Source organism: Oryx dammah, unplaced genomic scaffold (assembly GCF_014754425.2).
Source record: "Oryx dammah isolate SB20612 unplaced genomic scaffold, SCBI_Odam_1.1 HiC_scaffold_26, whole genome shotgun sequence".
Classification (NCBI taxonomy): domain Eukaryota; kingdom Metazoa; phylum Chordata; class Mammalia; order Artiodactyla; family Bovidae; genus Oryx; species Oryx dammah.
The window spans coordinates 21,248,349-21,261,296 of record NW_024070210.1 but is presented as its reverse complement, the minus strand read 5'-3'; the positions used below and the strand labels follow the sequence as shown (position 1 = coordinate 21,261,296).

At 48.2% G+C, this 12,948-nt stretch overlaps 1 protein-coding gene across 4 annotated transcripts in view; it reads left to right on the top strand.

Moving 5' to 3' along the window:
- The window catches only part of SMOC1 (SPARC related modular calcium binding 1), a 143,678-nt gene that overhangs the window by 56,652 nt on the left and 74,078 nt on the right, over positions 1-12,948 (top strand). For all 4 annotated transcript variants that reach the window (XM_040226188.1, XM_040226189.1, XM_040226187.1 and 1 more), the window contains exons 2-3: positions 10,503-10,668; positions 12,093-12,205. In XM_040226188.1, coding sequence (XP_040082122.1) covers positions 10,503-10,668; positions 12,093-12,205 — 279 coding nt within the window. The remainder of the gene's footprint in view (positions 1-10,502; positions 10,669-12,092; positions 12,206-12,948) is intronic.

Genomic DNA, 12,948 nt, shown 5'->3' with positions numbered 1-12,948 from the left:
TCCCCAGCCCTCCCCAACAATGGCACCTGGTATAAAACAACCTTGTCCCCTGGGTCCTGCTTGATCATCTCCATAGCTGTGGGGGACAGAGTGGAGGAGGGAAGCTGGGTGGACAGGCCCGGGTGACCACGGAATTCCTCCCTTGGGGAGGGGGTGGGGCTGGGGTGATGAGGGTCAGGCCTCTCCTGGCTAAAACAACACAAGTGGTTCCAGCTACCAAACAGCTGGAGGGGGCCGTCTGCTTTCCCTCAGCAGCTTGAAAAGCCCTTTAATCGGCATGCCGTTGTCAGGCCCTGCCGGGGAGGTGTGGAGAAGAAGAGCAGACATCGCCACGCTGCAGCCCCCACCCCCTTTGACCTCCCTTATCTCCCCTCCTCCATCTCTGGGACCGCTCTGAGGTGCCCTGAGCGAGGCCCTCCTGTGCACCTGTGTAAATGCGGGGGCTGTGAGGTCAGGGAAGGGTGAGAGCCTGGGCAAAAGTGGGGATGTGGATTTTCAGGGCAGATGATGGATTAGATGGTGGGTGGGTGAGGGATGTCTTCATGTGACTCGGCTCCTCCTCGTTCCCAAGGACGCGGCCCCTGCCCCAGAGAACAAGGCCAAAACCTGGTTCTGCAGATGGTGAAGCCGGTGACAGCAGGCAGACAGGGCCAGCTTGGGACAGGGCCGAGCTACAGCCGGACGTCCTGGAATGTGGTTCTTGACTTACTGGCTCCATGAGTGGCCTTTCCCTTCTCTCAGTAGTAGATTTATCTCCCAGAAATGCTTTTTAGTGCCTGAGTACTAAAACCTTGAGCTGGACTTGGACTTACAAACATAATGAGGAAAAAATTCCCTCCCTTAGGAAAGCTCTCTTTGCTTGCAGAGCCAGTCTCCTCTCCTGTCCACCAGAGGGGCTACCACCAAGAACCACTGATACCAGAGCTAACAGCAGAGCTTCCTTTGTCCCACCCACCCACACCCCTGCCCACCTCCCTAGCCAGCCTCCAGAGCTCAGCCCTCACCATCCTGCCTTGAAGGAGGTCATATGGTGTCATAGAGAGAATCTGGGCCACTGAGTCAGACTTATAGACGTATTCTGCCACTTACTAGCTTAACTTGGCTGAGCCTCAGTTTCCTCTTCATTCATTCAATCAATAGATATTTATTACACACCCACTTTGGGCAAGGCCCCTGCCAGGCACTGGGGATCCAGCAGGGTGACACCCAGCAGATCATGGTTTCTGTCTGTAGGGAACAGTGGCTTAGTGGGGAGGAGGGGGCAAGAAATGCCCAATTAAATAGTTGGTCATTTAATTTCAGTCGTGGCACAGGCCACAGTGGACAGTAGAGGGTGTGTGGAGGCTTATCATAGGGTCCTGACCTAACAGAGAAGTCAAATGCCTTGAGGAAACTGCATTTGCACTGAGATTGGAAGGATGAAGAGGAGTTTATGAGGTGGAAACACAGTCCAGGGAAAAGGGTCCACACATGCCAAGTCCCGAGGCAGGAAGGAACAGCATGAAGGGCCAGGGATTTCTACCCAGTTGGGGGGCCTGGCACTGGAAGCCTTGACTGTGCCTGTTACCTACTCATCAGGCACACGGGGAAGGCTCCTTCTCCATCTCTTCCTTCGAATTTGACACTAGCAGATTGGGCTGGAACATTCACTGTTATTTACAACGTCGATTCTATGGAAAAAAAGTAAACTCAGGGTGTCAAAAACATGATTTATAAATGAATCTGGCTTTTGTTTTTACTCAAGTACATGCATATCGTAGCTGCCAGAAAAACCAGAGTGCTAATCACATTGGCTGTTAAATTGTCAGGGTTTCCTGCCTTAACATACACATTTCAAGCTTAGCAACCTTGGGCATCTCGGATTACTGCCTGTCTTGTGGGGCGATGTGACTTATCTGGGGGGTGGAATGACTTCCAAGTTTTGTGGGGAGGATTCTCAGGCTAATGCCAGTTTCACTGGGAATGAATTCCATGGACACTGTCTCAGCCACTCAGCTGCATTCTTTTCAAAGGCTCAGGAATTTTTTTCCCTCCTTAATTCAAGGGAAAGTCCTGTGGTTAATGTATGGCTTCCTTTATGTTTCTTAAAAAAAAAAAAAAGGAAAAAAAATTGAGATTGTTAAGCATTTGGTGGTGGTTTGACAAAGAATATCTCTTTTTACAGTAAGTGATAGAAAAAGGAGCTTCTTTGGGATATCTTTTAGGTAAGGTTTGATATTCACCCATCTATTCTTCACACATGTTAAACAACTGCACGGGATCAGGCTCTGGCTTAGGCCCTGTGTGTACAGAGAGCAATAAGACACAGTCTTTTCTAGACATGTACATACATAAATGTTAACAGAGTATGTAGAAGGTTTTGATAGATGTGTGAAGACAGTGTAGCAGGAGGTCTGAGGAAGTTACCAGTCGTGTTTAAAACATGAAAGCATTTGCTTCTTAGAGTGGTAACTTCAGTTGGTGTGGAACTGGAACTTGAATGGGGAAAAAGATTTTGTGACAGAAAGTTAGATATCTAGATAAGAGATTAAGGATTGAAAGAAGTCAATGTGGATAAAAGAAGAAAGTCTTCTGGAGAGGGAGACCTAACCAGGCCCTCTGTACCTTCAGCCATTCCAACTAGGCACCAGTGTGTGAAGTCACAGTGGGTGTTCCAGCCCCAGCCAAGCTCCCAGCTGAATGCAGCCTGTGCATTATCTCAGCTAAAACCACTTGGAGCAGAAGAACCATCCAGCTGAGCCCAGCCAACCCATAGAATTGAGAGACCTGATGAATAATTTGGAGCCACTAAGTCTGGGGAGGGTTTGTTTTGTAGCACTCTATAAATGAAACAAAAAAGTTAAAAGTGAGTAACTGAAGCTGTGTTACAAATGAATTTATTTCAAAAAACCTCAAATTATTTGAGTTTGGCCTGTGATTTTTGAGTCTGATATCATAAAGAGGAGCTTCCCTGGTGGCTCAGCAGTAAATAATTTGCCTACAATGCAGATGTGGGTTCAATCCCTGGGTCCAGAAGACCCCATGGAGAAGGAAATGGCAACCCACTCCAGTATTCTTGCCTTGGAAATTGCATGGGCAGAGGAGCCTGGTGGGCTACAGTCCATGGGGTCGAAAAAAGTTGGACACAACTTAGCGACTAAACAACAACAACATCATAAAGGGAATGCTGCTTGCTCTTCCAAGTTGTGGATCTCACACTTCCAAACCATTGCTTTGTATAGTATAGTTCCTACCCCACTTTCTACACTTGAGAAAACTATAGAAATAGGCATGTTACTAGCAAAATGCCATTTTGGAATTTTAGATGCTGGTGAAATCAGCATGGCGCAGGTAGAACTGTGAAACCAACTCCCTATTATAAAGAATCGAATATCTCCTCCCCAATGGAAACTTAGGCTGCCTCTGTTGTTCCCTCTGTTGTCATGGAAACTTGGCAGTCTGTTAAACCCAACACAGTTTGTGGTAGCGGAATGGTCTCCCTGAGCAAAAGCTGTGGCAGGGTTTACATTGTACTCTGCTGGAAACTGAGGGCAAGGATCAGCACGTACACATTTCAGACAGAAGGGACTGTTATCTAACATTGATTTCATTTGCCCACGCCTCTTCTCTGGTGAAGATAGTCCCCACCAGTAGCTTAATTTTCCAGTAGAAAGGATGGATTGTTTAAATATATTTCAAGCACTTGTCCTACTTTACAAATGTGAGCAGAACACGAAAATTCTGCGTGTTTGCTTTGGAACCACTCACTCCCCAAGGAGAGAGGGAGGGAATAGGAACCATTTGCAAATGTACAATTGTCTTGGCCCCTTTTGTTTGACTCCCATATTACACAATCATACTTAACATAATTATTTTGTTTTTGTTGTCTTTTGGTGAGGAAAAAGGAAGGGTTGTGAGGATTTTTATGAAAATGCTATTTCTTCCTCAGAGGGAAATGGTTTGCTTCTTTGGGGAGACAGCTTGCCTCTGCTTAACTCCAAAAATTTCCACCGACTCTGGTTGCTCTTGAGCCCACAGCAGACTTCTCTGGCCCAGGAGTTCAGTCCCAGCAGGGTGACTCAGACTCTGAGTTTTGTCTGTGTGCTGGGAGAAATGACCCAGTCATGGGCGGTGCTGGGGACTTCCATCCTGTCCTTCCTGTCTCCTGAAGAAGAGAGGAAAAAATCTGCCTTTGTGACTTTAGGTGGACTGTGTTGAACTGCTGGGATGTTCTGTTGTTGAAACCTATAAATAATAAATTCATGTTTTCATGTCCAGTTTCCAAATGCAGAAATTATCTCAGACTCTGCTTCTTGGTCTAATCTGTTGTACCTTGGCTCAACTAGGAGAAACTCCAGCGAGGGTGAGCCATCGCGCCCCTATCCCCTATCCTCTGCAATAGCGGTGCTCTTGAATCTGCAACCACTAGCCACATATAGTTATTCAAAGTTAACTAAAATTAAATGCAACCAAAGATTTATTTCCTCAGTTGCATTAGCTATGTTTTAGTGCTTCATAGCCACACGTGGCTTGTGGCTTCCATAAACCAGATGGCACAGATATACAGCGTGTCTATCATTGCAGAAAGTTTCCCTGGGCTCTGTGGCTTTGTGGCATTGCAGAGTCCCAAGGATGAAATCTTCTCTTCCTTCTGTGGTTTCCTATTCCCTTGTTCACATGGTTGATGTCAGGTTGCTTGTTCTCGAGACCCTCGAGTGCAAGCTCATCGAGGACAGGACTATGCTGCTTGTGTCCTGCTTTCCATGCCTTGCAGTGCAGGGCACATCATACAGCTTGGCTGTTAAGTATAGACGTAGATCAGTGGATGACTGAACAGACAGTGTCCTAGGGTCCCCGGAGGTTTGGGTGATTCCATTAGGGCCTGGTCATTCTACTATTCTAAGATACGGAAGCGACTTGTGTCCATCAATGGATGAATGGACAACAAAGATGATACACACACACACACACACACACACACACACACACACACAATGGACTACTACTCAACCATAAAAAAGAACAAAATGTTGCCACTGGCAACAATGTGGATGGACCTGGAGGGTATCATGTTTAGTGAAATAAGTCAGGTAGAGAAAGACAAATTATTGTATGACTTATATAATAAAAAAAAGAATCAAGCTCACAGATACAGAGAACAAACTAGTGGTTACCAGTGGGGAGACAGGAGAGAAGAGGGGTGAGACAGAGGTAAAAGGTTAAAAACAACTACGTATAAATTAAATGAACTAAAAGGGTGTATTATACAGCACAGAGAATACAGACAATGTTTTATGAAACTATAAATGGAGTATAATCTTTAAAAATTGTGTATCACTGCATTTTCTACCAGAAATTTATTCAATATTGTTAATCAACTATCAGTTCAGTTCAGTCGCTCAGTCGTGTCCGATTCTTTGTGACCCCATGGACTGCAGCACGCCAGGCCTCCCTGTCCATCACCAACTCCCAGAGTTTACTCAGACTCATGTCCATTGAGTCGGTGATGCCATCCAACCATCTCATCCTCTGTTGTCCCCTTCTCCTGCCCTCAATCTTTCCCAGCATCAGAGTCTTTTCAGATGAGGCAGCCCTTTGCATCAGGTGGCCAAAGTATTGGAGTTTCAGCTTCAACATCAACTATACCTGAATAATAATAATAATAATAAAACCTCCATTTTATAAAACTCATCTTTTTTGGGGAAAGCAATCACAGACACCCACAGTTCCTAAAATAGATAAAGATGAGACACCACAAATGATTGGAGATGGCCTTTAGCAATGGTCCTGGGCTATTCTGTTACTTTTTCACTTGTCCTTGGAGGCTAGTCGTTTCTAGATGGACCCTTTTAGGAGCTCTTCTGAAGCCAGGAAGGATCGCAGGGAGAGGGGAGAGCAGGTGGAGCTTATTCTGAAGCTGCCTTTAACCTGTCCATCTCTAGGCAGTGCTCTGCGAGTTATGAAGCAAGACTCTGGCACAGCTGCTGTGGCATCTCTGTTGGCCCAAAGCAAACTATTTCCAAACTAAATTTATGGCGCATAGTTCACCACCACAGGGATGCCCGTATCTCCCCTCTCCTGTGAGCTACAGAGGAGACAGCAAGGCAATGCTCAATCCCTCTTCTTTGAAGGTGAAGAGAGCCATTTAAGGAGCTACTGGGATCGCACAGAGTCAGACACGACTGAAGCGACTTAGCAGCAGCAGCACAGTAGGTTTAAAGTGCCTGGAGGGCAGGGCTGTCGTAACTGAGTCTTCAGCAGTTGGTGTCTTACATGCAGTAAGCTCTTGGGTAAACAGTTTTTGACTTGGAAATCCAGTTTGTTTGTTTAGTTTTCCATGATAGTTAATTATAAGATATTGAATGTAGTTCCCTGTGCTATACATTCGGGCCTTGTTTATCTATTTTATATATAGCGGTTTGTATCTGCTAATCCGAAACCGAATCCGGTTTTTCAATTGGGTTAGAGTTTCTGTTTGCAGTGTTACTCTATAATATTGCCAGGCAGCGTGGTGTAGTGCTTAGAAGTTGTGGCTCTGGAGCCAGGCCCTGGGTGTCAAGTTCAGCACTGACCCTGCCTCTTAGGGCTACTGTGGAGGTTACATTAGTTAACATATCATAAGTGACATATTATTATCAGCTCTATCACTCTTCAGACAAGGTCTGGCTACCAAATCCCTCTGTGACCAAGGATGAGCTTCTTGACTTGCCCAAGCATTGGAAGATACTGATATTTTTATCCTTGTGTGATTGTGAGAGCCAGCCGCTCCCTAGCTCCTGCAGATTGACATGCAAAGTTGCTAACAAACAGGTCTCACTTCCTGTAAAGTAACCCTGACCCCCATGGACCAGGAGAGAGCGGTGGGACAGCAGTGTCTTGACCTGCTCTGGGACAGTTTTGAGGCCACCGGTTGGTCTGCGAGCCAGGGCGTGAGAGCACAGATCTCTGACCGGCGCCGGCTGCCCACCAGGCAGGATGACGGAGCCAGGTCTGGCTGCTTTTCTAGGCTGCAGACAGATTAGGAATGGGTCTGAGGGAGGGAGAGAGACTTCAAGGCCAGCTTTGCTGGTTGCAGCCCCCTGGGTCCTGTGCCCACCCAGGTGCCCACGACCAGGGCTTCTAAGCCCGCATCATTCAGCTGGACCTTGGGTCCTAAGTTTTCCCTGGTGCCCAGTCGGTCCAAGGCTGGGAAGGCAGGAGTGGCAGAGGGGCCTGAGGTGGGGATAGTGAGAGAAGAGACCCACCTCTCAGCCTGAGAGATAACTTAGATTCTGAAGTGGAGCTAGGGCAGGAGGCTGTGGCCCACCTTGGCCCACCATGTTTTGAGGGAGGGAGGGGGAAGCTCAGAGAGGAGGGGCTGGGGGCGGGGTAGGGGAGTGGCCTAGGGACCCCCCACCCCACCCGGGCTCCCCACCAGGGACGGCAGGAGCCTGGGAGACCAGGCCTGTCACTTCACGCCAGCTGGTTTGCAGGTAATGTCGTGGGGGAAAGACCGCTGCAGGGATGCATTTGTCCCCCAAATACTCAAGCACCCCAGCATGGCTCTGGATGCTGGAGATGTGTTCACAGGCTGAAAGAGACAGTCTCCTTGTTATCTTGGTGCTCAGAGTGGGGGATTCCATTGCTAATCAAATCCTACAAATCAGTTTGTCCTCAAACTGTGGTAAGAGCCCTGAAGGAAAAGTGAGGTGTGAGAGGTTCTTACAGGGGGACCCGTCCTCACCTGTGAGTCAGGAAGAACCTCCCAGATGAGCCCAAATCTGAGCAGCAGCAGGAGGAAAGGGAGAAAGAACAGTGTGTCTAAAGGCCTGAGGTGGGAGTGGAGGAGCGTACTTTCCTGGTGGTCCAGGGGCTAAGCCTCTGGGCTCCCAGTGCAGGGTACCAGGGTTCGATCCCTGGTCAGGGAACTAGATCCTGCATGCAGCAGCTAAGACTTGGCACAGCCGAATAAAGAAAGGAAGAAAGAAAAGAAAATATTAAATAAAAATAAAGGCCTAGGTGTAGGAGCCAATGGGACCTGGAAGGCAGGCCAGGGTACCCCACTAAGCAGTGAGCAGAGTGAGGTCAGAGCAGGAAAAGCTGAGGCCAGAGAAGGGTCAGATTTGCCAGGGCAGGAGACCCTGTGAAGCTCCCCAGGGACAGAGGGGCACGACCCAAGGGTCTGAAGTGTGGACGACACTGCCTGCCCCCCTCTCCGTCTGCTCATCCCTCCTCTGTGGCAGCCTGGGGGCATGGGCTGCCTCGGGAGATGACTATATATGACAGATTTTTTACCTGGGGACGTGCTTAGTTGCTCAGTCGTGTCCGACTCTTTGCAACCTGTTGGTCTATAGTCTGCCAGGGTCCTCTGTCCGTGGGATTTTTCAGGCAAGAATACTGGAGTGGGTTGCCATTTTCTCCTCCAGGGGATCTTCCCGACCCAGGGACTGAACCTGAATTTCCAGTGTCTCCTGCATTGTGGGTGGATTCTTTACCCGCTGAGCCATCACACATTACCTGGGGACACTGAGCCACTATCAGGACATTCCCTTTGAGCTTTGGACAGGACTCAGGCTGGACATGTGAGTGTGGCTGTCCAGAGCATCTGAAGAGAGGCTTCATCGTGCTGTCCATCCTGATAAGCCTGTGTGTGCAGGGTGGTCTCAGTTCAGCTGCTGCTTCCCTGTGCCGAGCAGCCGGCATCTAAGCATGTGGTCCGGAGAGCGGGAGGGACTGGGTTTACAGCTGGGAGGCGGTCTGTGTGCTCACTGACAGGGTTGGACTCTGGATTTGGCCAGTATGGGAGGGTTACTGTCTCTGGACCTCCGTTGGGTATTCTGGAAAAAGATCAATAAGTTCTCATCTATTTGCTTCACTCAAAGGGCCTGCAGATAGAAATAGGGGGTGTAGTCATACCTTTTCTAAACCTCTGTGAGCGTGGTGTGATTATCCAGTCAAATCCAACATCACTGATGGCCAGACGTGTGCGCACGACATTGCTATGTGCCCTGATGGGTTTTTCATCCTCTCAGTTCACCCTGACGAAGAGCCTTCAGTGTATCCGGAGCTCTGCTACAGAGGGATGAATGAAAGTAGACCCAGCTCTCAAGGCCCATGCAGTCTAATCATGGGTTCTTCAACAGGAGCTCATGGATTGTAGAATCCAGCTATTGTTTTCCAACGGCATCCTACAGTTGTGAACAGGGGTTCACTGAGAAGGGGGTTCATGGTCAAATAAGTTTGAGAGATACAGCATCATATATGCCCTTGATCTGGTTAGCTATTGCTCTGTTTCAAACTACTCAAACCTTAATGGCTTGCTGCATACCTGAAACATTATATATCAACTGTACTTCAATAAAAAGAATTTTAACTTAATGACATAACTTATTATCTCTCACAGTTCTGGTAAGTTGACTGGGCTCAGCTGAGCGGGTCTTGCTTGGGCAGGGGTCTCTCAAGCAGTCACTCATTTTCATCTCTGTTAGTTACAATCACGTGACTGCTGAAGTTAGACTCATCTGAAGGCTTCTTCACTCACGTGTCTCTGCGCCTGTGTTTGGCATTTCTCTCTCCACTTGGTTTTGCCCCGTGCTAGCTTGGGCTTCCTCCTAGCATGGTGGTCTCAGTGTTCGGCTTCTTACATGGTGGCTGATTTCCCCCAGGCTGAGTGTTGCAAGAGACCTGGGAGGAAGCTGCAAAGCTTCTCGTGACTTTGCCCAGAAGTCGCACAACATCACTGCCACAGCATGTTATTGGTCAAGCAAGTTATTGAGGCCGGTCCAGTTTCAAGGGAAGACTCCACACTCAATGGAAAGAGTAGCAAATACTTTATAGCTATCTATCTTTAATTTACTGTACCTCTGGGAGATTAATAATGCATAAGAATGTACCAAAGGTGTCTGGGAAGTCCTGCCATAAAGAAAACTTTAACTCAGCATTTCACAATCTGATGATGACGTTTATGTTAAATTAGGAAATTCCCTTCTCCTAGAAAATTACTGTATTCTGACAGAGAGCAGTGGGCAGAAATGGAAGGGTGATAGATGCGGGAGCTCAGTAATACTTTCTAGACAATAAAACTTTCCAAAGATGGAGAATAGAGATTCCTGGTGCATTCCCGGTTTGGGGAGGTACTCAAACCGGGCCAAGTGCAGAGACCATCAATGTGGACCAGAGGCTGAAGTTCCCAGTGGTAAAAGCTTGGACTTGACCTCTGACCAGTCTAGGTTCAGATTCACCACTTAGAACTGTGTGAAACTGGGTAAGTTACCTCTCTCTAGGGCTTCAGTTTCCTTATCTAAAAAATAGGTAGTTCCTATTTCATAGGGTTGTTGTGAGGTTTAATGAGGTCCTGCATGTGCGTTACTGAGTCCAGGATGCCGTCCTTGGTTAGAGTTTGTGGTCGCTTGGTTTAATAACTTTGGAATTATTCTGGACTTGCTTCCCAAAGGCAAATTAGTATTGTAAATTGTGAACTCATCTTTCCTTTTCTTGCAAAAGTAACCCCTGTACCATTTCACCTTTTTTTTTTTCCAACCCAGTTTCTCATAAGTGACCGTGACCCTCAGTGCAACCTCCACTGCTCCAGGACTCAACCCAAACCTGTCTGCGCCTCCGATGGCAGGTCCTACGAGTCCATGTGTGAGTACCAGCGAGCTAAGTGCCGAGACCCCACCCTGGCTGTGGTGCATCGAGGCAGATGCAAAGGTGAGTGTGCACATGCCCCACGGAGGAGAGACAGGCCTGTGCACCACACTCCTTGCGTGGGGCACTCCCGAGGAGGGAGCTCAGAATGAGTCCATTCATTTGGCAGCCTCTCCCCTACCCTTTCCACCAGGGAATACGGAAAGGAGGACTGGCCCACTGAAAGATAAGTACTTTTCTGGCTTTCAAACACTGCCACCAGGGCTTAGAGAGATGCTGCTATTTGGCTATTGCTTTTAATTTTTCTAATTCTTTTCCTTTTTTTTTTTTTTTCTGTAGGGAGGCTTAAAATGGCAAAACATGATGGTTGGCTCTTGAATAGGGATTCCACACTGACAGCCAACAGATGTGTTTTGTTTGGTCTGCTAACACATTTAAACATATTAAAAACGTTTGAGACAACATTTAAAAATTGGGAAATTCAACCTAAAAATCTGGATGTTTGTATTTCCCATAAAAAATTGGAAACTGTGGTGATATGAGGTCTGTGTTCCCTCCCTCAAGGCAAACATGTGGCTGCTGCTGAGTAGTAGTACCTCCTTTAAAAGGGAGCCTGTTCTCCAGTTTGCCACAGTCCCCAGCATTCCCTGTGGTCCCACCAAGCTGAACGCCACGCTTAATACACCCAGCCCCTTCTCTAATTTGTATCTCTTTCCTACGCCCTGTTGGTATTTGAGTTTGTGACCTGTGGACTGATCAGAGCTATTACAGAAATTGTGGGAGGCTAAGCCGGCTGCCCTAGGGCCTCTGATTTCCCAAAGAAAGTGCTTGCTGGGGACTTCTCTGATGGTTCAGTGGCTAAGACTCTGTGTTCCAGTAGAGTGGGCCTGGGTTCAATCCCTGGTCAGGGAACTAGATCCCACATGCCACAACTAAGACCTGGCATGGTCACATAAATAAATAAACAAATAAATATTTAAAAAAAATCCATGGTGGTGCCAGGAAAAAAAAAAAAAAAGAAAAGAGCTTGCAGGTTTTGAATTGCAAGACATCTTTGAGACTCCTTGGGCTTGCGTGTTTTTAAATAAAGTCAGTGAAAAATAGTAGAACTTTTTTTCCCTCAGGAGTGATTAGGGATATTTGGGAGAAAAGGAATAAACAGAACCAGGTGTAAATATGACCCCCCTGACTTTTTCTAAGAATACCTTTAAGAGGCAGGTAAGGTTGTGGGACATTCGCTAGTCCCTGCCCTCGTGTTCCTGGAACAGCCAGCTTTTATATGTCTGTGTGCATGTGTGTCTGTGTTTGTGTGGCGTGGCTTCTGCCTGCGTGTGTGTATGTCTGGGTGTGTGTAGTGTGTGTGTGTGATGTGTGGCGGTGTGTGGGCCCCCACAACACAGTGCTTTGCTCTCAGCATTTCTACAGCTGGAGTCCGTGGCTCCTGTGTGGGGTCCAAGTGACTCTGACGTGCACACCTCCCTCTTTAGACGCTGGCCAGAGCAAGTGTCGCCTGGAGCGGGCTCAGGCCCTGGAGCAAGCCAAGAAGCCCCAGGAGGCGGTGTTTGTCCCGGAATGCACCGAGGAAGGCTCCTTTACCCAGGTAGGCCTTGGCTGCTCTCTCAGGCCCCGGGTCCTGGGGGCCTGGGAGCAGGAGGGCCCCGAGAGCCTTGCTTCCTGGAAACAGACGAGGGCTCTGTGACTCCCCTGTGCTGCCTCTGGGGCCTGTGTCCCCCCCGGGCCCCCCGCCACTCGGTGCCAGCGCTGGCAGCGGGTCCTGAAAGGCTTGTGCGAGTTCGAGCCAGGAAACTGGCACTGCTTTGTCCTCGTCCTCCCGCTGCCCGTCTTCATTGCTCTCTTCTGTCAAATGTAGGCTGGTTATTTTTTCTTATCCTCATGGGTTTCCATGGACAGCCTCTGTATTCCCTTCACTGTTCATTGCTACCCCTTCTGCACACCTCTTCATCCTGTCCCAAGCTTCGGCTGAAGCCATGTTTCTTTTGAATGTAAAGTGTCTGTGGTTTGTGGAATGCGTGTGTGTGTGTGTGGTGTATGTGTGCCTGTGGGTGGGTGTTTGTGTGTGTTGTGCGGTTCTTGTGTGCACGGGTGTCTCTGTGGGTGTTGTGTGGTTTCTGGTGTGTGTGGGGGTGTCTGTCTGGGTGGGTGGTATATGTGTGTGCTGTATTATCTGTGTGCGTGTGTGTCCGTGTTTGTGTGGCGCGGTTTCTGCCTGCACGTGTGTGTGCCTGGGTGTGGTGGTGTATGTGTGTGATGTGTGGTGCATGGTATCTTTGCTTGTGTGTCTGTGCATGTGTGTGGAGGCTGTCTTTCTTTCTGTGTGTGTGT